Source organism: Salvelinus namaycush, chromosome 26 (genome assembly GCF_016432855.1).
Source record: "Salvelinus namaycush isolate Seneca chromosome 26, SaNama_1.0, whole genome shotgun sequence".
In the NCBI taxonomy this organism is placed as follows: Eukaryota; Metazoa; Chordata; class Actinopteri; order Salmoniformes; family Salmonidae; genus Salvelinus; species Salvelinus namaycush.
Window position 1 is genome coordinate 7,267,519 of NC_052332.1, and position 25,605 is coordinate 7,293,123.

Genomic DNA, 25,605 nt, shown 5'->3' on the forward strand with positions numbered 1-25,605 from the left:
GGTCCAAAAAACGGATTTTCACCAAGTCAAATTGATGTATTGTGTTAGAGGTTTCATGATGTTTGTATCTGAACCAAAGCAGATAATTTAAAGATTGTTCTATACATCAGTTGGGGACTCTATAAGCTTCAATATGAGGGCATAAAACTAGCATGAAAGTGCATCCTTGTAGCTGTGTGGGCTAATATAGTCAAAATGTTTGCCTGGGGTAAGTTTAACCAATGTCCATGGGGTAATGTGAGACAATGGTTGGAACAATGGCAAGTTCCAGTTACGCAAATTGAAGTGTTTTCGCTGGGATCAATAACTTATCGCTGGGATATGAGGATGACAACAGGGCCCTGCCTATGTTCAAAGTGTTTTAAAAAGTACAAAGTGTTTGTTAGGTATTAAGCCTGTGTTTACACTATGCTTAAACGATTAAAACACAAAAAATCAATTGTGATTGTGTTGAATTGTATTTGGGAAATTAAGATAAACGTGGTATTAAAAACGTAGTGGTAATATTTCATTCGGTACAGAAATGTGTAGGCGGCTTAATAACTTACCCTGTCCAGCTGCTCAACTTACCACATACCCGGGTTAAGATGTGCCAAGAGACCACTTTTTTGGGACAAACTATGTTTTCAAAACTGTAATGTTAACATGAATTCAAAATTGCCATAGATAACCTTGTAATTACCAAAATTGCTGAAGATTCCAGTAACTTTCGGGAAAATGACTGGTAGTCTGACCAGTAGAGGTACAGTATGTACATGCTGAGAAAGCCAACTGTCCTGTTGGTCTGTTCTTTCAGACTATTTATAATCCCCCGATGAGAAGATGGGAAATCGCCACAGTACAGAAGCTCTCTGTTTCAGCCTCTCCATCTTCTAATAGTGAATCACTTCTTCCACATGTTTACTTAATTATAGCATCTCTACACTCGCTATTTTCCAGCTCATAGCTCACCATCGTAAAATGTGGGTATGAGACAACATGTTCCCTAATCAAAAGGTGTTGTTGATTACATGATTTGGATGATCTGTAATGATCAGAAAGCATGTGCACGTGTGTGTGTGTGTGTGTGCACATGTGTGTGTGCACGGGTGTTTGGGGATGTAGGAGGATGATGTCACAGTCACAATAAATCAGGCTTAGAGCCAAAGCCAAAGCTTAGTAGTATGAAGAGAAGGTACTGGACCAAATGATCTCACTCCTGCCTTCTGGAAGATATTAGCTCTCTCTCTCTCTCTCTCTCTCTGTATATACAGTATATACACAGTTGAAGTCAGAAGTTTACATACACCTGAGCCAAATACATTTAAACTCAGTTTTTCACAATTCCTGACTAGTAAAAATTCCGTTTTAGGTCAGTACCTTCACTTTATTTTAAGAATGTGAAATATCAGAATAATAGTAGAGATAATGAATTATTTCAGCTTTTATTCTTTCATTACATACCCAGTGGGTCAGAAGTTTACATACACTCAATTAGTATTTTGTAGCAGTTCCTTTAAATTGTTTAACTTGGATCAAACATTTCACATAGCCTTCCACAAGCTTCCCACAATAAGTTGGGTGAATTTTGGCCCATTCCTCCTAACAGAGCCAGGTTTGTAGGCCTCCTACTCACACACGCCTTTTCAGTTCTGCCCACAAGTTTTCTATGGGATTGAGGTTAGGGCTTTGTGATGGCCACTCCAATACCTTGACTTTGTTGTCCTTAAGCCATTTTGCCACCACTTTGGCAGTATGCTTGATGTCATTGTCCATTTGGAAGACACATTTGCGACCAAGCTTTAACTTCCTGACTGATGTCTTGAGATGTTGCTTCAATATATCCATATAATTTTCCTACCTCATGATGCAATCTATTTTGTGAAGTGCACCAGTCCCTCCTGCAACAAAGCACCCCCACAACATGATGCTGCCACCCCCGTGCTTCACGGTTGGGATGGAGTTCTTTGGCTTGCAAGCCTCCCCCTTTTTCCTCCAAACATAACGATGGTCATTATGGCCAAAAAGTTTTATTTTTGTTTCATCAGACCAGAGGACATTTCTCCAAAAAGTACAATCTTTGTCCCCCTGTGTAGTTGCAAACTATCGTCTGGCTTTTTTATGGCGGTTTTGGAGCAGTGTCTTCTTCCTTGCTGAGCGGCCTTTCAGGTTATGTCAAAATAGGACTTGTTTTACTGTGGATAAAGATGCTTTTGTACCGGTTTCCTCCAGCATCTTCACAAGGTCTTTTGCTCTGGTTCTGGGATTGATTTGCACTTTTCGCACCAAAGTACGTTCATCTCTAGGAGACAGAACGAGTCTTCTTCCTGTGCGGTATGATGGCTGCTTGGTCTCATGGTGTTTATACTTGCGTACTATTGTTTGTACAGATGAACGTGGTACCTTCAGGCGTTTGGAAATTGCTCCCAAGGATGAACCAGACTACAGGTCTACAATTCTTTTCTGAGGTCTTGGCTGGTTTCTTTTGATTTTCCCATGATGTCAAGCAAAGAGTTTGAAGGTAGGCCTTGAAATACATCCACAGGTACACCTCCAATTGACTCAAATGATGTCAATTAGCCTATCAGAAGCTTCTAAAGCCATTGCATAATTTTCTGGAATTTTCCAAGCTGTTTAAAGGCACAGTCAACTTAGTGTATGTAACCTTCTGACCCACTGGAATTGTGATACAGTGAATTATAAGTGAAATAATCTGTCTGTAAACAATTGTTGGAAAAATTACTTGTGTCATGCACAAAGTAGATGTCCTAACCGACTTGCCAAAACTATAGTTTGTTAACAAGAAATTTGTGGAGTGGTTGAAAAACTAGTTTTAATGACTCCAACCTAAGTGTATGTAAACTTCCAACTTCAACTGTATATATATAAATCAAATAAAATTTTATTGGTCACATACACATTGTTAGCAGATGTTAATGTGAGTGTAGCGAAATGCTTGTGCTTCTAGTTCCGACAATGCAGTAATATCTAACAAGTAATCTAACAAATTCACAACAACTACCTTATACACACAAATGTAAAGGATCAATAAGAATATGTACATATAAATAGGCAAGATGCAGTAGATGGTATAGAGCAGTATATACATATGAGATGAGTGATGTAGGATATGTAAACATTATTAAAGTGACGTTATTTTGGGTGACTGGTGATACCTTTATTAAGTCAATTTATTAAAGTGTCCAGAGATTATTTGAGTCTGTATGTTGACAGCAGCCTCTCTATGTTAGTGATGGCTGTTTAACAGTCTGATGGCCTTGAGATAGAAGCTGTTTTTCAGTCTCTCGGTCACAGCTTTGATGCACCTGTACTGACCTCGCCTTCTGGATGATAGCGGGGTGAACAGGCAGTGGCTCGGGTGGTTGTTGTCCTTGATGATCTTTTTGGCCTTCCTGTGACATTGGGTGGTGTAGGTGTCCTGGAGGGCAGGTAGTTTGCCCCCGGTGATGCGTTGTGCAGACCGCGCTACCCTTTGGAGAGCCTTGCGGTTGAGGGCGGTGCAGTTGCCGTACCAGGTGGTGATACAGCCCGACATGCCAAATTTCTTCAGCCTCCTGAGGTTGAAGAGGCGCTGTTGCGCCTTCTTCACCACGCTGTCTGTGTGGGTGAACCATTTCAGTTTGTCTGTGATGTGTACGCCGAAGAACTTAAACTTTCCACCTTCTCCACTACTGTCCCGTCGATGTGGATGGTGGGGTGCTCCCTCTGCTTTTTCCTGAAGTTCACGAACATCTCCTTTGCTTTGTTGATGTTGAGTGAGAGGTTATTTTCCTGACACCACACTCCGAGGGCCCTCACCTCCTCCTTGTAGGTCGTCTCGTCGTTGTTGGTAATCAAGCCTACCACTGTGGTGTCGTCTGCAAACTTGATGATTGAGTTGGAGGCGTGCATGGCCACGCAGTCATGGGTGAACAGGGAGTACAGGAGAAGGCTGAGAATGCACCCTTGTGGGGCCCCAGTGTTGAGGATCAGCGGGGCGGAGCTGTTTTTTTCCTACCTTCACCACCTGGGGACTTCCCATCAGAAGGGTGCATTCTCCCATCATCACCCAGGGCCTGAGCTTAATGACGAGTTTGAAGGGTACTATGGTGTTAAATGCTGAGCTGTTGTCATGAACTGCATTCTTACATAGGTATTCCTCTTGTCCAGACGGGTTAGGGCAGTGTGCAGTGTGCAGGCGATTGCATCGTCAGTGGACCTATTGGGGCGGTAAGCAAATTGGAGTGGGTCTAGGGTATCAGGTAGGGTGGAGGTGAAATGCTACTTGACTAGTCTCTCAAAGCACTTCATGATGACAGAAGTCAGTGCAATGGGGCGATAGTCATTTAGTTCAGTTACCTTAGCTTTCTTGGGAACAGGAACAATGGTGGCCATCTTGAAGCATGTGGGGACAACAGACTGGGATAGGGATTGATTGAATATGTCCGTAAACACACCAGCCAGCTGGTCTGCGCATGCTCTGAGGGCGCGGCTAGAAATGCCATCTGAGCCGGCAGCCTTTTACTCACTTTGGCCACGGAGCAGAAGAGTCCACAGGCTTTGGTAGCGGGCCGTGTCAGTGGCACTGTATTGTCCTATATATATATATATATATATATATATATATATAGAGAGAGAGAGAGAGAGAGAGTGCAGGTGTTCATCAAGGATCTCTCTGTACTTTGCTCCGTTCATCTTTCCCTCGATCCTGACTAGTCTCCCAGTCCCTGCTGCTGAAAGACATCCCCTCATCAGACCAGAGTATCTTGTTTCTCATGGTCAGAGAGTCTTTAGGTGCATTTTGGAAAACTCCAAGTGGGCTGTCATGTGCCTTTTACTGAGGAGCGGCTTCCGTCTGGCCACTCTACCATAAAGGCCTGATTGGTGGAGTGCTGCCTTCTGGTTCTCCCATCTCCACAGAGGAACTCAGGAGCTCTATCAGAGTGACCATCGGGTTCTTGGTCACCTCCCTGACCAAGGCCCTTCTCCCCCTGATTCCTCAGTTTCACCAGGAGGCCAGCTTTAGGAAGAGTCTTGGTGATTCCATGCTTCTTCCTTTTAAGATTGATGGAGGCCACTGTGTTCTTGGGGACCTTCAATGCTGCAGACATTTTTTATTACCCTTCCCCAGATCTGTGCCTCGACACAATCCTGTCTCGGAGCTCTACACATAATTCCTTTGACCTCATGACTTGTTTTTTGCTCTGACATGCACTGTCAACTGTGGAACTTTATATAGACAGGTGTGTGCCTTTCCAAATCATGTCCAATCAATTGAATTTACCACAGGTGGACTCCAATCAAGTTGTAGAAACATCTCAAGGATGATCAATGGAAACAGGATGCACCTGACCTCAATTTTGAGTCTCATAGCAAAGGGTCTGAATACTTATGTAAATAAGGTATTTCTGTTTTGTATTTTTTAGACATTTACAAAAATTTCTAAAAAACAGTTTTTGTTCTGTCATTATGGGCTATTGTGTGTAGATTGATGAGGTAAGAATGTATTTAATCCATTTTAGAATCAGCTGTAACGTAACGAAATGTGGCAAAAGTCAAGGGGTCTGAATACTTTCCAAAGGCACTGCACTTTCCAAAGGCACTGTATATCCAAAGTGAATGACTGGAGCCAAATCTGGACAACATCATAGACCTCCACTAGTTATTAAACCACTCTAAACCGCAGGGCTTGAGAACTTACATTTCTTAAAATTCTGGAATCTTAAAAGCCTGGAATGTATTTTTCAAAGGTTCTACTATGCTTCCGATGTTGTTTCGTAAACGCAACATGCAACAATTTTACTAAGTTACAGTTCATATAACGGTTAGAGTTGTGGTTGGTCCTTCCTAGAGTGTTGCTTGAGACTATTTCATTAGGCTGTAAGTAAACAGAACAGAAGCCCAAGTTTAAAGCTTTTAGCCTCTATATTGATGTCAAGGTAAACAGGACTTGTTTGGAGAGCATTGTGTCTGAACTCAGCTCTGAATTTAAGCCTTTAAGAAAACCCTTGATGTGGATCAAACATCCGCTTGGCCAAGCCTCCTCAAGGCCTCTTCTAGGCCGCTCAAAGAAATGCTGTGATCAGGGAGACATTCTTCACACACTTGGCTGTCAACCAACTGGATTTTCAGTCAATTTAACTCACAAGAATGGGATTTGAGGATTTTCTCTCTCTGCCCCCTACTGCCGAATCCGATCCCCCTCTCTCTCACACACACACACGTGTTTAGAGCTTGCAAGAAATGCTTTTCACTGTACGCGTGCACTTGACATCAAAAACTTTTTCCAACTCTTTCTCTAGCTCGACCACTTGAAATTCTTGGGAATTTTCGATAACACATTCCAGAGAAATTGGGCTTCTGTCTGGGTGACACAGTTTGACGGTTCTGCACTGTTTGACAACCTTCGTAAATAAATATGCCGGCCTAACCCAGAATGCAATAGAAAGAGATGTTGGCTAGCTAGCACATCTCTCTGAGCGACAGTAACCAGGACGCACCAGAGTGAGAGAAAGAAAATATAAAACAGACTAAAAGAAAATACAAAGTAATGAAAAAGCAGCCGTGAAAGAGAGAGAGAGGGTAAAAGACAAAGAGAAAAACAGAGGAGAGGGGAGAAAGAGAGGGAGAAAGCAAGGATAGAGAACGAGAGTGCTGCTGTGGACCACAGAACAGTAAGCCAGAGCCACGTCAGCACAATAGAAGGGAAGGAAGAGTGGAACCCGCTCTTCCCTCCCCTCTGTCCGTCCCCCTCTGCCTCTCCCTCAATCCTGCCACCCCTTCCAGACCTATCAATTTTACTGGAGTAGGATTCCCGCTGAATGTGAGCTTGAGGTTTCCAAAATGGAAGAATTAGTATGCCTCTATGACTGTCTGCCCCTCTCTTCTTCTTTTTTTCCATTTTCTTCTTCTCTTTTTTAGTGTGTCTGAATTAGAAACAGAACGAGCTCCATCTTTATTCAATGCAGATGTGCACAGACGGCACAGACGCGAGGAAGATTGTAAAGGGGGAGAGAGAGAGAGAGAGAGAGAGAGAGAGAGAGAGAGAGAGAGAGAGAGAGAGAGAGAGAGAGAGAGCGTGTGTTATGAGCTGAGGAGGCTGGTGGGAGGAGCTGTAGGAGGTCGGGCTCATTGTAACGGCTGGAATGGCATAAATGGAATGAAGTTAAACATGTGGTTTCCAGACGTTTGATGTGGTTGATACCATTCCATTTATTCCATTCCAGCCATTACAATAAGCCCGTCCTCCTATTGCTCCTTCCACCAGCCTCCTCTGGTTCTGAGGTACGGCGTTATACAGAGCTGATCTTGGACATTGGAGTAGAAATATCAGCCACTCAACAATGATCGGAAGGCACTTCACTATACTTGCGCACGGGACAATAAAACTTGAAACTTGTAAGGCCAACAGGCTTGAAAAAACCACAACCTGACAAGTCTATAGAGTTTGGCTAAAGTTCAATCCAAACACCCCACCAGAGCTGGGGCTTACTGAAGTGAATTATGGCGCATGACGCACTGACAGATCGTGGGAGAGGTGGCGGTGGGAGACTGTTTGAGAGCACGGCGTGCGTGTTTCAAGTTTCACGTTTTAACGTCACACGCACAAGTACAGTGAAATGCCTAACCCCAACAATGCAGTAATCAATAACAATGTATTACTAGAAAAAAGCACAGGAGAAATAAGAAATATGAAAAGTAAGCATACTATATACAGAAAATATGTGTTTCTGGAAAGCATAGAATATTGCAGTCCCGAGAGTCCCGTTGGTAGCGAACCCGCGATCGGAGGTCATCCATCTTATTATTAAGTGTCCACAAGGAAGGAGGGAAAGGAGTAGAAAGGAGGGAAGAGGTGGCCAGTTTTCCCTTCGCCTTAATCTCAACAGGATCCCCTCTCTCTTGCCTCTTGTAACGCCAGCGTTTCCTCTTGGGAAGCCCGAGAATTGGGTTGGAATTACAGAGAGACCCGGGCAGATGAGTCGAAGTAGAAGTCCGAATTGGGGTAATAAACTGCCGATCTGATCTCCAAGAGTTCTTGTCGGTTGTAAGAAATAACAGCTGATACGTTACATGAAAATAGACAAAAAATAAACGGCAAAATAATCACAAAATCGCAAAGTTGGGTCGGAGCTTGCATAACAGTAGCCATCTAGTACGGCCCCGTCTTTGATATCTATGTGTGTGTGGGGTTCTATGAGTGTGTCGGGGCCTATAGTGGTAGGTGAGTCTTCACATTTGGCCCACCCAATCTGCAGTGCTGTAAACTATCATGTCATCATGACGCAATGGCCAATAAAACAGATAGCTAGTTGGAAGGGGAACAGAGGCGCGTGAGGGGATGAGGAATGGCACAGGTGGGAGGAAAAGAGACAGGTCTTTTGGGAGTTACTGCAGTCAGGGACTTCCCAGCCAGGTTAGGACATTACACCAGTGTTTTACAGTAGTTTTATTTATGGACTAGGGGTCAACGAGTTAATCTGAGTCAACGCCCAAAGGTAGGGAAGAGGCCATGAGCAGCCAATAGGAACAGACTTGGTAGAGGAGAGGCCACGAGCAGCCAATAGGAACAAACTTAGCTAGGTGGTATCTTTAGCATCCCACTAACAAGCATTGGATGATATTTCAGTAAACAAGGTCAACTGTACATCGGAGTAGTAGAGGACGGGACGATCGGAGGAGATAGTGAGGAAGACATGAAAGAGAGGAACAGGTATCATTTCAGTTCAAAGGTCAAAGGAGATCAACCAATTAGTGAACGGTCGTGGTCAGGTACTTACCAGGGTACAGTTGTTTGGTGGGGGCGCTGAGCTGGGCTTCTTTGGATACTCTGTAGGCCACATCGGCTCCTTTCGTTGACTTCCTGTGCGCGCAGAAACCTGTCGTTTTCGTAACGCCCTCAGGTAAACTGGGGAAATCTAAAATCTTCAAGAGGTCCGCTGGCTCCACTACAGAGGGAAAGAGGGAGAGACAGATTGTAGGTTGGACTCATATAAAGACACTCATTTCAAATTCAAGACTCACATCTCTCAATAATCACAATAAAGTATACCACAGCACAAATCCATGCCACCCACAGCGGTAAAAGCCCCCCACAACAGGAGAGACTGTCAGTATCCATTCCAAGTAAACCAATTATTCAGGCTGTAGACAGATGAACAGATCCTCCTTTCACTAGCCATTAGCTGGGACCTGCTTAAAGTACAGTAGGTGCACTCCAGGCGCCTTCTTTCTGTTCACTCTCTTCTTTCTATCCAGTCCCCTCTGACCCCTATTCTCTCACTGACGAGACAGGGGGACAGGTATATGAACACCCTAAACTGTGAGAGTGTGTCTTACACTCTAACCACAGATCTAGGATCAGATTAATGTGCCCAATTTCCAAATCTTAACCATTAGGGGGTTTAAAAAAATATCCGTACTTGAATAAGGGATAAAGGCAACTTCTATGCCAAGTGTGTGGATGCTATGACGGACTAGAGCCATGACAGAGTCCATCTCTCCATCCCTTCATCCACCATTCAATAAAGCTCCAGCTGCCTCCCGCTTCCTTCCCACAAACATGCGATTAGCACACTCTCAGGCCGGGCCGTGGGGTTTCCTCCGGAGCACTGCAGGGGCAGGAAAGGTGCAGGAGCAGCACAGTTGTGTCAGGACCGGGTGTGACATTTTGGTTGAACCCGTGACCCTACGCATGCTTGCCAACATGACCCCGACAAGCCAAGAACAAAGAGCTGTGTCTGCAGACAGATGCTACGCTGTAAGAAAGGAAGTCTTTCATCGACTTCATAAAATGAAGGCAACACATTTACGCAACGTCATTGAGTAAATGTGATGTCCTATTGAGTAAAAAAAAACTTGAATAAGTCGTTTGAATTTACACAAATAAAGTCCAGGGAGTTAACAGTGGCCATCGAAATGCGTCGGATTTTCGAGATAATATGATTAAATATGAGTTGAAGTAACACAATTATTTAGTAAAGCCAAAATATAAGCGTTTCGCAAACATTTCATGTTAAACATTGTGCAACGTATTTGAGCATTCACAATTTGAACCCACTTTGTTGAGCACAGTGCCCAGTCCACCAGCAGTAATAGGGTCAACCTGCAAGCGTTACAGGGTGTTGCATTTGCCTCTGTCATTAAGAATAGCGACGGTGGGAATGGGTCGTCTCGTCATTGAACATCCGTGTGTTTGACGTGTTCGATTGCCTTTCATCATTAGCTATCACACCGCTTGGTTACAGCAAGCTGCTTAATACGAATATAGAAATCAACTTTTCTTTCTTCAGACATGCATACAACATTATGTCAAAGAATCATAAAGTAAGAAATGGTTGAATTACCCACAATCATCTACAAATGAAGCCACGTGGCAAGTTGTTGCAAGAACTTCAAATGATTAAAGAGAAATCAGATCAAACGTTTAGTAAATGAAATCACTTAAAATAATTACTTAAATATTTTGGTAAAATGAAATGAACAAATCAGTTGTTTACAGCGTACTGATGCTGCAATGTTCTCTGCCTCAAGGCTGCTGCCCAGAGCATAGGCCCGGTACTACTCAGAGCAGAGTCACGCTGAAGGTCTGGAGACAGGAGAAGGGATGGAGACAGGAGAAGGTATGGACCCATGTAGGGACTACATAGGGTCTAAGTGAGGGGTACAGGGTGGTCAATACAAAATGGAGGTGATTTGAAGGTAGTAAGACAATAGAAGGGACCGTTTATCGCAATGTTTTAAGAACCAAAACCAAGGCAAAAGCACGTATTCTCTGGCGCTGCGTTTGCATTCTTGTGTTCTGATGAACCCACTCCAACAAGGCTGAGAAAGGCTCTCTTAAATATGCACACACACACACACACACACACACACACACACACACACACACACACACACACACACACACACACACACACACACACACACACACACACACACACACACACACACACACACACACACACACACACAGGTAAAAACAGGGAGGATCGGGTGTCCGGTCAGCCAGGACCACAGACACTTAATCAGTCTGTTCAGAGCGGAGCTATCAATAGCCCCAACCATCTGAGAGAGAAAGGATGGAGGGAGGGAGCCCCACGCCAGACTCTAGCTGGAGGTCATTACACAGGGCTCTCACGTGCAGTACAGATCAATCAAAATAAACTATTCCAGCTCTTAACAAAATTCCAGATTCAAACAGACCACGGACACACACGACCATCGATCACTGTCGCCCTCCACAGCTGTAGGGGGAATCGTTTCCTTCGTAACTTCCACATCGTCTACCGCCGACGATATCACTGCTTCACTGTCAGCTAGCTACAGAAAGCGTTGAAAATGTGAGCTCTTATCTGAATCTGGACAGGCATCTGACCCGTATCACACGCAGCACGAACAATTACCCCACACATACATGTAAACACACCTAACGACACTCACGGTAGGTCAAAACGCAGAGCGATACATACGATATAAACACAGACAGAGACAGAGAGAGAGAGAGAGAGAGCTCTTCCATATGGGTGTGCTGATCACGAAGAGGAAAATAAGTGGGAATGGAGTCAGATGAAAGAATGTGAACTATGTCATGAAGTATGAAGTACAAAAAAGTATGAATGTATGTACTTGTAAGTCGCTCTGGATAAGAGCGTCTGCTAAATGACTTAAATGTAAATGTAAATGTAAATTCCCTATCCAACTCTCTCTCGCTCTCTCTCTCTCGCTATCTCTCAATTCAATTTCAATTTAAGGGGCTTTATTGGCATGGGAAACATATGTTTACATTTCCAAAGCAAGTGAAATAGATAATAAACAAAAGTGAAATAAACAATACAAAATGTATAGTAAACAAAAGTTCCAAAAGAAAAAATACATTTCAAATGTCGAATTATGTCTATATACAGTGTTGTAATGATGTGCAAATAGTTAAAATACAAAAGGGAAAATAAATAAACATAAATAGTGGTGTTTGTTCTTCACTGGTTGCCCTTTCTTGCGGCAAAAGGTCAAAATTATTGCTGCTGTGATTGCACACTGTGGTATTTCACCCAATACATATGGGAGTTTATCAGAATTGGATTTGTTTTCGAATTCTTTGTGGGCCTGTGTAATCTGAGGGAAATATGTGTCTCTAATATGGTCATACATTTGGCAGGAGGTTAGGAAGGGTAGCTCAGTTTCCACCTCATTTTGTGGGCAGTGTGCACATAGTCTGTCTTCTCTTGAGAGAGTCAGGTCTGACTTCGGCGGCCTTTCTCAATAGCAAGGCTATGCTCACTGAGTCTGTACATAGTCAAAGATTTCCTTAATTTTGGGTCAGTCACAGTGATTAGGTATTCTGCCACTGTGTACTCTCTGTTTAGGGCCAAATAGCAATCTAGTTTGCTCAGTTTTCTTTGTAAATATTTTTGTAGAATTCTGCATGCAGAGTCTCAATTTGGTGTTTGTCACATTTTGTGAATTCTTGGTTGGTGAGCGGACCCCAGACCTCACAACCATAAATGCAACGGTTCTATAACTGATTCAATACTTTTTTGCCAGATCCTAATTCGTATGTTGAATTTTATGTTCCTTTTGATGGCATAGAAGGCCCTTCTTGCCTTGTCTCTCAGATCGTTCATAGCTTTGTGGAAGTTACCTGTGGCGCTGATGTTTAGGCTGAGGTATGTATAGTTTCGTGTGCTCTAGGCAACAGTGTCTAGATGGAATTTATATTTGTGGTCCTGGCAACTGGACCTTTTTTGGAACACCATTATTTTTTGTCTTACTGACATTTACTGTCAGGGCCCAGGTCTGACAGAATCTGTGCAGAAGATCTAGGTGCTGCTGTAGGCCCTCCTTGTTTGGGGACAGAAGCACCAGATCATCAGCAAACAGTAGACATTTGGCTTCAAATTCTATCAGGGTGAGGCTGGGTGCCGCAGACTGTTCTAGTGCCCTCGCCAATTCTTTGAAATATATATTGAAGAGGGTAGGGCTTAAGCTGCATCCCTGTCTCACACCCCGGCCCTGTGGAAAGAAATGTGTGTGTTTCTGTCTGCTGTTAATGATAATGCAGAGGATTTTCCCAAGGTTGCTGTTGACGCATATCCCACGGTAGTTAGTGGGGTCAAATTTGTCTTCACTTTTGTGGATTGGGGTGATCAGTCCTTGGCTCCAAATATTAGGGAAGAGGCCAGAGCTGAGGATGATGTTAAAGAGTTTAAGTATATACAATTGGAATTTGTGGTCTGTATATTTCATTTAGGATACCATCAACCCTACAGACCTTTTTGGGTTGGAGGGTTTGTATTTTGTCCTGTAGTTCATTCAATGTAATTGGAAAATCCAGTGGATTCTGGTAGTCTTTAATAGTTGATTCAAATATTTGTATTTCATAATGTATATGTTTTTTTCTGTTTGTTCTTTGTTATAGAGCCAAAAAGATTGGAGAAGTGGTTTATCCATACATCTCCATTTTGGATAGATAAACTCTTTGTGTTGTTGTTTGTGTTGTTGTTTGTTTAGAGTTTTCCAATTTTCCCAGAAGTGGTTATATTCTATGGATTCTTCAATTATAATGAGCTGATTTCTTATGTGCTGTTACTTCTTTTTCTGTAGTGTATTTCTGTATTGTTTTAGTGATTCACCACAGTGAAGGCTCAGGTTTTCTGGGTCTCTATGTTTTGGGTTGGGTAGGTTTCTCAATTTCTCTCTTAAGTTTTTTTCATTATTCATCAAACCATTTGTCATTGTTGTTAATTTTCTTAAGTTCTCTCTCTCTCTCTCTCTCTCTCTCTCTCTCTCTCTCTCTCTCTCTCTCTCTCTCTCTCTCTCATTATCCAAGCCCTTCCCTTGCTTCCTCTATCAGCTGGTCCTCTACTCTCTTCCTGTCTTCGATCAGAATACTCTTATTATCCAACCTCTAACAGAATTGTCTTTCCATCCAAACATGAGCATCAGCGGAACCCAGCACAAGATCCCTTTGCTAAGTGGGACATATTTGACTATCGCACCAGATGATTTTTACATATCTGGGAGAAGGTGCAGTAACTTCCACCAACATCCACCCATCACCTACCCCCTACCGCTCCTTGCCCACCCTCTCTCTAAGCCTGACAGCATGATACCTACGCACCCCTGCAAAAACAACCTACCACATAATAACAGAACCTCTTGAAGCAGTTGAAGGGCCTAAACAAAGACACTGCCTTGTCTCTCATCATCTGCTCATAATGGAATAAGTGACACAATGCACCCACCAGCTGCAGGCCTGGGCAACTTCGGTCCTCGGGGGCCTGATTAGTGTCACACTTTTGCCTCAGCCCCAGCTAACACACCTGACTCCAATAATCAACTAATCATGATCTTCAGTTAAAAATGCAATTAGTTTAAATCAGATGTGTTTGCTAGGGATGGGGGAAAAGTGTTTCACCAATCAGGCCCCAGAGGACTGGAATTACCCAGGCCCGATAGAGAATGACTATCACTGGCATTGCTGACTGACTGAAATGTGATAGCTCGTCTAAAATACCTCTACTACAGTCGGATAGTTCCCCCCTGTCAAAATGAAGTGAAACATAAACTTACATCAACACTAGTCAACTCCTTACAATTGAAAAAAAATTGTAAAACAAAACTATTTTGAGAGACAATACCTCTGAAATCCTATCCACATGAGTCTCCAGAGGACATTCTGTATCTACAAGAATAGAATACTCTGTGAATGCATGGACCTGCCGACTCAACCTTTTCTCTAGGGCCATTTGGGAATGCCGCCTGCCATTCCCATCCTGCTCCCTGTCAATCCCATACCACCACACTGTTTATCTTCGACCTGCCAACAGCCCAGAGCCCGTCGGTCTCCCGGGGAACCCACAGCCACAAGGCCCATGGGAGGAGGCCTATATGGGCGGAGGTGGAGAGGGATGAAACCTCACGACAGCCACCACAGAAGAACACTGACAGATTGCTAGGGCCACTGGGCATCACATCAAGACAGGACTGTCACACACATAGACACACATGCACTCGCTCATGTAGTTTACACATGTGCGGGCACACGCCAATGCAAAGTCTCTTTCTATAAGTGAAAAAAAATCACGAAACATAGAGTAGAAAGTTGTCTGAAACACAGCAAAATATGTCACTGACCACTCACACACTCCTGGGCGTTCCTCCTTTCGTCATCATGAAACCCCACCTAACTCAATATCTTCAGGGCATCCCTCTCTCTCCTGATTACACAGTGGCTGAACACAGTGGCGTCAGTCTATAACCCTCAAGTCTAACTGATGTGAACAAAAATGACCGTCTGAAAACACCCAAACCCACTGAGCTCTCATAGTAACAACAGACTTAGTTAAACACCCCAAATCACTTAGGACCTTGTGTTAGGTATAGGGTAACCTTGAGGTAGGAACTTCTGTATAGGCTAGCTACATCAAATTACTTAGGACCTTGTAGTAGGAGGTACGTAGCAGACTACATTCAAATCCACTGAGTCACACTATGATGGCTCTACGTTCTTCTAGCCAGCGTTATGCCGGCGTGGTTTACAGTAATTAGTGTCTGGTGAATGTTGTGTGTCTTAGTCTGCCGTGTGTCTTCTAGCCATATCCTCCGTTCCTCTCTCCTCCCTGTCTCTGTTAAGTCCTCAGACAGTCACCATTCATCCAGACTGACCCCACTGCCGAGCCAGGGCTCCCCACATCCATATAAGGACATAATCCAACGCACTTCCTGCTGCTGGGCGTCATGTGAATATGGTAGTCCAACTCCACTCTGCAGTTCAAGAAGCCATAGCCATTTAACATGGTTATATCTGACCCCTTGAACTTAGAAGCGCGTGTCTGTCTGTTAGGCTTGGCTAGGCAGGGACGGATTGTGGGGGGTGTGGGGGTTTGGCTTTCCTTTCACTCAATTTTAAAGGCAGGAGTTTGTCTACTCTACACTGAGTCAATAACTACAATGAGCAAACAGCTAGTACGAGCCTACATTAGCAATTGGGAAATTAGCTACAATTAGCTAACAGCTACAGCGCTACAGTTAGCTAACAGCTCTATACTTAGCAAACAGCCACAACATTTCACACTGACAGCAGCAATTAGCTGATGACTGCAATTACTTTTGAAAAAATGTGTGACCGGCTCCATTGGAGAGACAACTAGCCATGGGACTACCTCAGTAGTAGTACTATGGTACTGTAGCATATAAGTCTAAGTCATTAAATAATGTCTGGAATGACACCCTGTTCCCTACAGTATAGTGATCAAAAGTAATGTAGGCTATATAGAAAATGTGGCGGGGATGATGCCATTGTCCCGATACTTGTTAGTATAGACTGGTTGGTTGTTTAGCGACAAAACCGACGTGTGAGCAACTATGGGGCAAAACTGACTGGGTTGGCTTAGATTGTTGACAACATGTAAAATATATTTAGTCTCCAGTGTTTATTCAAATTATAAATACACTTGCAGAATGAGCACTTGTTCCTCAAATACATTGCTACAGTTGTTGGTTAGCTAGCTAGTGATTTGTAGCCATATTACCATAGACGTGACATCGGTTACAACAACTCAAAACAAGACGTGGCATCAAGAACAAGATAAAATGAGCTGAAACGAGCTACCCACGATTCCCCACATGACAGCTTATTGTCATAGTTGCTAGCTATCTGGCCTTCCAGAGACTTCCGCCCCACTGAAACACGCGCGTCGTTGTCGTGAGGTTGTCAGCTAACCGCTGTATCACGGCAAGGAAAGAAAACGCGAAACTTGTTCAGGAAAACAGCCCTTACGTTGGAAACAAACATCAATGTCGTGTCATCCAGAGTCACATGAATTTATTTCCTCAAGCTGTAGCACACAATGTTTTACTTACAGCAGATTTTTTAAAGCACCAAAGAGTTTGGTCTGCTTCGTGTTCAAATGTTTGCCATGGAAAAAATATTGCGATACTGGTATGGTCGCAGCCCTAGTTGAAGATAGGGTATCGTTTCAGATTTAGGCTACCCAACATAGTTGTGGCATATCATGTGAACTACCGTCAGGACGTAAACGAAGACATTGTTGTGTAAGTCATCGAGCAGTGCTTGGAGACGAAAACGAGGAGGAAGGGGAGGAGGAAGTTTGGTTGCGATCAGCCAGCCGATGCTAACCATGTCATGACCCCTGCGGAGGCCTGTTGGTTTTGCTAATCCTCTCTGGCACAAACTAATCCGATAAAAATCAGCAGCTTTGGGGAGGAAGCCACGGTTATCAGGATACCCTCTCTCTTTCCCCTCCGCCGTAATCTCCCTTTTCCTCTCCCTCTATCCAGCCGTCTACTCCTTTCACAAATCTCTCCTCGTCTTTTCGTAATTTCCTCTCCTTCTTGATGGTTATTTTCTGCCTTGTTCTGATGCCCCGATGAGTCCCTGTGATAGAGGTATTCTCATCATTACATTGTGGTAAGCAGGATGGAGTGTCCTACCCTCCTACCACTACTGGGAGGGGGAGAGGGGCAATTAGCTGCTTACTGGACAGGAGGAAGAGGGAAGGTGGGTGACTTAACATCTCCTTCTGTCCAGAGAGTAAAAACCCTACATACAGAAAGATGTTTTGTTTCAGTAGGCAGAAATGTTAGGTCCGCTGACACAAGCACTGTCTGCTAAAACAGCTGGTATGGTGAAACATGTAATGTGCCCTGCTGTTGCCTGGGTCTGATCAGTCAAACCTGTGTCTTGTACACAGGATGTGAATGAGACAACGTGTCATATCTGGAATGGGGTGCACATTGAGAGATCGGTTCTCGTTGATCTAATTGATGACAAGCAATGGCTAAAATAGCTTAGCCTTTATGACTCGAAATAAAATGAATAGAAGTTGTTCCTCACATCTGTCCCATACGTGTGTGCACATGTTTTCTGCGTGCAGATGTGTGTTTAGCCCAATTCAACAGCAGTGGAAAAAAACTCAAGTTCGGCAAACACACACACACCCAAACTCCGGTCACGCTTGCCTCACCTTCCTCTGACCTTCCTGAGGTAGCAGTAAACTACACCTAACTCACAGGTATGGCTGTCAATCACACCTTATTAAGCTGAAGTGTTTGTCTACTTAGCGTGACGGCTCCCTCCAGGGAGCAACATGACGGACCCCCAACTGAAGCCAGGGCCAGAGCGTTTCCCTTGGTAAACACGGGCTGACCGCAGCCCACACCTCCCAGAGAGGCGAGAGAGAGAGGTGCTGTTTGTGTGTGAAATTGACTGGGGCCGGGGCAGGGTCCAGGGATGTCTTACTCTGCGACCAAAATAACTCGATAGATCTGTCATTATTCAATATGCTCTTAAACAAATGAGATGAATTGAGAATGTAATGATGCTCTGTCACCACCATCACCACCACAGAAAGTTGGATGCAGAATGGCTTTGCAACCATCCAACCGACCACTGGGTCATAGCTACAGTTACCACAAAGAAACACCACAGAGTAGGGCAGTCTGGAACACAGCGGGGAAAAGAGCTAACTGACACACACCTGGGCCCTTACTGTCATAGTCCAATTCAACTGCCCTTCCCCCACAGTCTTCACAGATCAAATCAAGAGCCTGACTGTTTCACATAGTAGCGCTGAGCGATTAGCGCTTTTGGAGGTTGGTTAGAATTTTCGATTTCAATTTATTTATTTTTTACATTAAATGCGCTATGCATTATGTGGGTTGAATGCTGTAACAACACAGAATAAAACAATGAATGAAAGTCCCACGATGGTAGTGATTGCCCATTACTGCTTATCACTTATTAACCATCGTTTATTCACATTACTTTACTTTAATAAACTAATGTCAGTTGTTGTGTACCGGAATATTACATTTGTTTAATTTGATGACTTTATTATTTAATTTCAAGTCATCTCATCTCTATAGAGCTGCTGCCTATGCTGTCTGACTAAATCACTATTTTAGTAGTTCTTCAAAGTAAATAAGTCATACTTTTATGACTGCTAAATAACAAACTATCAATCACTTCAGAGGTGTCAAACTCATTCCACGGAGAGCTCAGTGTCTGCAGGTTTTTTGTTTTTTTTCCCTTTCAATTAAGACCTAGACAACTAGGTGATGGGAGTTCCTTACTAATTAGTGACCTTAATTCATCAATCGAGTACGAGGGCGGAGCAGGAAACCCACAGACACGCGGCCCTCCGTGGAATGAGTTTGACACGTGACTTAGATCATGTATTTTCTGGTAGAGATACCTACGAAGCAACTGCTCTCTATGGCGCTCAAATATACGCATTCCTCTGTCTCCTCTCTCTCCGTGTCTGCCCCACACTAACCTAACATAGCAGGTGTAAAAGAAACACACAGACCGGACGGTCAAAAGTTGTAGTTAATTAACACATTTTTCTGCGCTAAACTATGTAGAATATTGGCGTGTTGGAAACTACAACTCCCTACGACATCACACAGTTCAGGCTTGAGCTGATTTATCTCTACAGAAACTGTGCAATGTGCGCATTGAGCTTACAGAAGAAGAAAAAAAACGACAAATGGAATTCAAATAATTGAACCTAAGTTGGCCGATTAGTTGTTTAAAAAACGAAAAATAACCGACATCTCAGTGAATCGCTCAGCACTACTACATAGGTTCAGTAAGTTAAGTCAGAAAACCTCTGAGACTACTGATTAGACCCCTATGGTACATCACCATCTGCTGAAGAGGCAGTATGAGATCAGAGGGATGTGACAGAGGCAACAACCCTCTCTCCCTTTCTCCTCTCTCCCCCTTTCTTCCCTCTCCTCCTCTCCCTTTACTGTGCCTGCAGTTCCCAAAGGCTGATATTGAACTCGTTGTGGGTTGCTGTCTGTCCATCTACTCACACTCTCTTATTAGTCACTTCAAAGAAGCCCTTCATGGTACTGTATAAGTAGCGTGTGTGTGAAGAGACCTTTTTTGTTGGACATTTTTATAGATCTGTTTTGTCAGACATGGGTTGGTTTAGGGAGGTACTCTAGCATCACTGTAAGGGATAATTTACTCATCAAGTAACTGCAAGTGAAAATGAATTAACATGAGAGAAATAAAACATCACATTTCTTCACACTGTTCACCGAGAAGAGGGAAGAGGGCTTGATGTGGTTGACAACCCTTCTCGGCTCCCTCACTCTCTCCCTCCTTCTCGGCTCCCTCGCTCTCTCCCTCCTTCTCTTGGCCTCCCTTCCTTGTTCTCTTTCTTTCTCTGATTTCTGCCGGGTGCCCCTCGTTTCACCACATCTCCACACACACACACACACGCGCAACGCCCCCCCCCCACCACACACACCAAAGTCCATTCAGAGTGACTCTAGTCCATTCAATGTGGACCGTCTCATTCCCTGCTGGGGGAGCAGGCCAGGCAGCAGGCAACAGGTCCAGTAAATCAGGGTGAGTTCTCTACAGAGCGGGAATCAGGATTAACATTCTTCTTTCTTGCACTGGTAGCGTCCCAAACGCCACCCTATTCCCTAAATAGTGCACTACTTTTCACCAGATAGCCCTATGAGCCCTGCTCAAAAGTAGTGCACTAAATAGGGAATAGGGTACCACATAGGACGAAGCCTAGTTTCTCCCCTCCCTTCTCCTGCAGGCTGGTTGAACCAGGCTGCAGGCAGTGAGGCACATGCTTGACCTCGCACTGAGGACAAAGAGCAATTAGCAGCAGCGTGGAGTCTGTCTCTGTATCTGACCCTCCATCCACCCGCCTGTCTGTCCGTCTGTCTGCCCGTCGCCTAGAAACCAGGGCAGCGAAAACAACCAGGGCAGAGTGGGAAACTGAACTTCCCCCTCCTACAGCGCAGCTTCCTAGATGGGGAGTGACGGCGGGTGGATGGGTGGGGGGGGGCTATTTGGAAATCAACTCCTATCCAACTCTTATCAAACTGTTACCCAACTTGGACGGATGCCAGTAGTGGCACGTAGATCTAGACACTGAGCCTCATAAGGGGAAAGGACTGATGTGACACAGTACATCAGGATATTTTGGCTCGTGTTTAATTAACCCTCAAAACACAGACACACACGCACAACCATGCAAAAACACACACGTGCGCAAACACACACACACACACGCGCATTAAAAAAAAACTCCCGACTGCCCTCCCGACTGACAGGTAGTGATCAGCAGTGACCTGAGGGTGTTGGCTTGGTAACCATATGACTCGCCCCTAAGATTAGCCTGCAGTCATTACATCCACTACATCCATTACAGCCGTCTACATAAACACACTGACAGGACACACACGCACACACACACGCATGCACATACGCCCGCATACACTCAAGCTCACACTCACACACACACACGTGCGCACATGTGCACACGCACACACTAATCTCAGCTACATTACACCCATTACGGCCCACTACATAGACACAATGACAGGCTCACACTCTCTCACTCCTGCTCACACACACACAAACGTCAGCTCCATTGAACCCATTGTGCACCCATCTGCCTGATTTTACTGACCATTTGCGTACCTCTGAACCCATCCCTGTTGTGTTAGCTACCCCATCTCCCTCGCTTTCTGTCTCTGTTTCTTTGTTTCAATTCAATGTTTCTGTCTCTCTCTCTCTCGCTCACACACACACCCACACGCACATCACACACGCATACGCTCACCAAAACAATACTAACAGGAAACAGACACATGCATAACATAAACAAGGCAACGGTAAACATGTCATCCCCCACGAATGATGGAGCTTCCCACCCCCCTTGGGCCAATTGAGATATCGTGTGTGACTGACACATTTCAGTTATCGTGTGTGACTGACATATTTCAGTTATCGTGTGTGACTGACACATTTCAGTCATCGTGTGTGACTGACACATTTCAGTCATCGTGTGTGACTGACACATTTCAGTTATCGTGTGTGACTGACATATTTCAGTTATCGTGTGTGACTGACACATTTCAGTCATCGTGTGTGACTGACACATTTCAGTCATCGTGTGTGACTGACACATTTCAGTTATCGTGTGTGACTGACACATTTCAGTCATCGTGTGTGACTGACACATTTCAGTCATCGTGTGTGAGACACATTTCAGTTATCGTGTGTGACTGACACATTTCAGTCATCGTGTGTGACTGACACATTTCAGTTATTGTGTGTGACTGACACATTTTAGTTATCGCGTGTGACTGACACATTTCAGTTATCGCGTGTGACTGACACATTTCAGTTATCGCGTGTGACTGACACATTTCAGTTATCGCGTGTGACTGACACATTTCAGTTATCGCGTGTGACTGACACATTTCAGTTATCGTGTGTGACTGACACATTTCAGGTATCGTGTGTGACTGACACATTTCAGTTATCGTGTGTGACTGACACATTTCAGTTATCGTGTGTGACTGACACATTTCAGTTATCGTGTGTGACTGACACATTTCAGTTATCGCGTGTGACTGACACATTTCAGTTATCGCGTGTGACTGACACATTTCAGTTATCGCGTGTGACTGACACATTTCAGTTATCGTGTGTGACCACAGACTATTCATTACATTGACCAGAAAGAGGCCGCGCTAACAAAGAAAATAAATGTCTTAAAATGTTAAGGAGTTAGCCTGGGTACCAGTCTCTTTAGTTCATCTACTTCCTTTACTCCATGTCATTTGCCAAAGAGACTGGCCTTCAGGCTCGGGTAGTATAACGTATAAACCGTGTAGTGGGGTATTTGGAAATGGCCACGGGATGGTTTTTCAATACCGTCATATTGAAAACATAAGTAAATGAGTTTACAACGAAAAAGCAAGTTATTTTTTTTGGCAAAAAAACTTTGCATTTGTAATATTTGTCATAGAAAGGATGTAACCGGCTACATTCCCTAATGTTTTGCTGAGAAAAGTTGTCTGGCTACACCGAGAAAAGTACCTGAGAAAAGTAGCTACACATCTGTCAGAATGCCCGTTCTTGAATTCGCGTCCGAGTGGACAAGTGCAACTGAAGTACAAAATTGTTTCATGCTGAGCAACAAGATATTTCCTCAGCATTTTAAAAATGAAGAATTCTGCGTTTAGGGCGACCCCCTAAATTGAACTTGCTAGTTGTCTCAGTAAGTGGCTGAATTAATAAGGTCACGGGGCAACTTATTCCTATAGGGAATAACTCCAGCTAGCTCCCAATCACACTCTGAATAACAGGAAACACCAGACAAGATAAAGAACACAGGGAATGCAGACAAAGATTCTCCAGTCACACACACACACACACACACACACACACACACACACACACACACACACACACACACACACACACACACACACACACACACACACACCGTCTTGTACAGCTAACCTTGTGGGGACATAGAATTCAGTCCCATTCAAAATCCTATTTTCCCTAACCCTAAACCTAACCCTAATCCTAACCCGTACTCTTACCCTAACCCTAACCCTAACCCAAAAACCTAAACTTTATCCTAACCCTAAACCTAACCCTAGCTCCTAACCCTAACCCTACAACTAACCCTAGCTCCTAACCTTAATATTTAACTTAATTCTAACCCTAACACTAATTCTAACCTTAACCCTAAACCCCCTAGAAATAGCATTTGACCTTGTGGGGACTAATAAAATGTCCCCAGCTGGTCAACTTTTTGTTCGTTTACTATTCTTGTAGGGACTTCTGGTCCCCACAAGAATAGTTAAACACACACACACACACACACACACACACACACACACACACACACACACACACACACACACACACACACACACACACACACACACACACACACACACACAAAAACTCTTGTTCACACTCTTCACACACGACATGAACTGAGTGGAGTGTATCTTTAGAATGACCAACCAAGCAGAACAGTTAGTTTACAACAGTAGACAGCAACAATCTGTATAAACACAGCCTTGCTTAAAATGCAAACCAATCTAAATATTCCTGTAGCACCCATACTTACAACACAAACGTATAAACACAAATATCAGGACACCCCAATGATAAATATGTGTGTCTATAGCTACAGTGCACAAAACAGCTGTTTGTTCACTTCGAAATGCACACAGGTAGACACAATGACACGAAGCCAGGAGTAGCTCCAGCTAGAGGAGTGTGTGTGAGCGTGTGTGTGCGTGTGTGTCTCGTTCACCACGTGCGTGCGCGCGCGCGTGTGTGTGCATGCGTGTGAGCAAGCGAGCGCTTGTCTGTGCTTCTCGGTCTACTCCGCTGGGGCTTTAGCCTTGACCTTATTGCTTTAGCAGAGGGAATAGCAGATGGTTTACCTCATCGTCTCCACAGCAAGCGCTGAGCGGCTCAGAGTCTCAGACCAGAGAGAGATAAATCAGTGTCTGCCGGGCCCCCCCTCCCCTCCTTCCCGCCCTCAGTAGCAGACTAAGATGGAAAAACTGACTCAGCCTCGCTGCTCAGTCTTTAACTCTCAGTTTACAGTGAGACTGGCTGCAAAGCAATGGCACTCTTGAGAGGCACAGGCATTCTCTCTTTCTCTCTCGCTCTCTCCGTCACCTTCTGTAGCTATTCTGTAGCTCCCTCTTAGGACGTCTGGCCTTACTCGTCATTCCCTTGTCTTTTCTTTTCTTTCTCTCCTCACTATTATTCCTCCATGCTCTCTCCCTCTTCCCTCTACCTCTCGGATCTCGCTCTGCCTTTTCTCTCTGTGTTTCTCTCGTTGTCTACCACTTGCAGTCTCTCTCAGTCCCTCTTATCTCTCCCTCTCTTTCTGTCTCTCTTTCACTTACTCTGTCTCTCTCTCTCTTTCCATCTCTCACCGCCCCTTGGGCCCCCGTGCCTCCTCTGTCTCTCTCGCTGCTGATCTCCTTCTGAGGGCTGAGGGCTGACTGCTGGGTGACTAACAACAAAATAAGACAGCGCCAGAACAAACCTTCTCTCCCACCATCAATTTGGACAGACATGAACAAGACGAACACCCAGCAGAAAAAAAAGCTAAAGTGCAATAATCCTAACAGGGTAAAACTAACAAAAGACAACATATACACACATAAACTCACACAGCAGAACAGACAGTACTTTCCAATGGCTATCGGACTTCTAGATCTCAACAGTCTGGCTGTTGCTATAGTGACCCACTTTGAAACAATTATGTGAATTGCTTTGACTTTTCTTGAGGAAATGATGAATCGAACCTGAGCTGTTTCCTTTCAAATGCAGAAACGAGTAGAAAGTAGAATGCCTCCCTTTATTCACAGACACAAACTACAATTCCATGTCATCATCAGGGAACTCAATGACCCAGAAAGTTTTGACAGAAAACACTGTCACTGAGCCAATGATACATACTTTCTAACAGGCTTTGTGGCCTACTTATCCAAAGTCATGAATCAATATTCAACATGACAACTAAAATGATAACAAAACTACTCATGAAATTACATTTCAAGCCAGTGCCTTAGAAATGTGGAAAACTATATCTAAAGATTACAAAATGTATTGAAAAAAGACATTTCACAGGAAAAAATACACAGACCAAAGAATAAGTAAAAAATATTATCTTGGCAGCGGAGAGGACATTTGCCATTTGCCAGAGTCGTAGACGTTTGGGAGGGGGGTGCTTAGGATTATACTATGGATCATTTAGCCATTATTTTAGAAACTTTTGATTTTGGCCTTTA

At 44.0% G+C, this 25,605-nt stretch overlaps 1 protein-coding gene across 1 annotated transcript in view; it reads right to left on the bottom strand.

Moving 5' to 3' along the window:
• The window catches only part of LOC120020931 (collagen alpha-1(V) chain-like), a 138,616-nt gene that overhangs the window by 87,987 nt on the left and 25,024 nt on the right, over positions 1 to 25,605 (bottom strand). Inside the window, exon 2 of the mRNA XM_038964575.1 lies at positions 8,760 to 8,927. Within this exon, the coding sequence (XP_038820503.1) occupies positions 8,760 to 8,927 (168 nt within the window). The remainder of the gene's footprint in view (positions 1 to 8,759; positions 8,928 to 25,605) is intronic.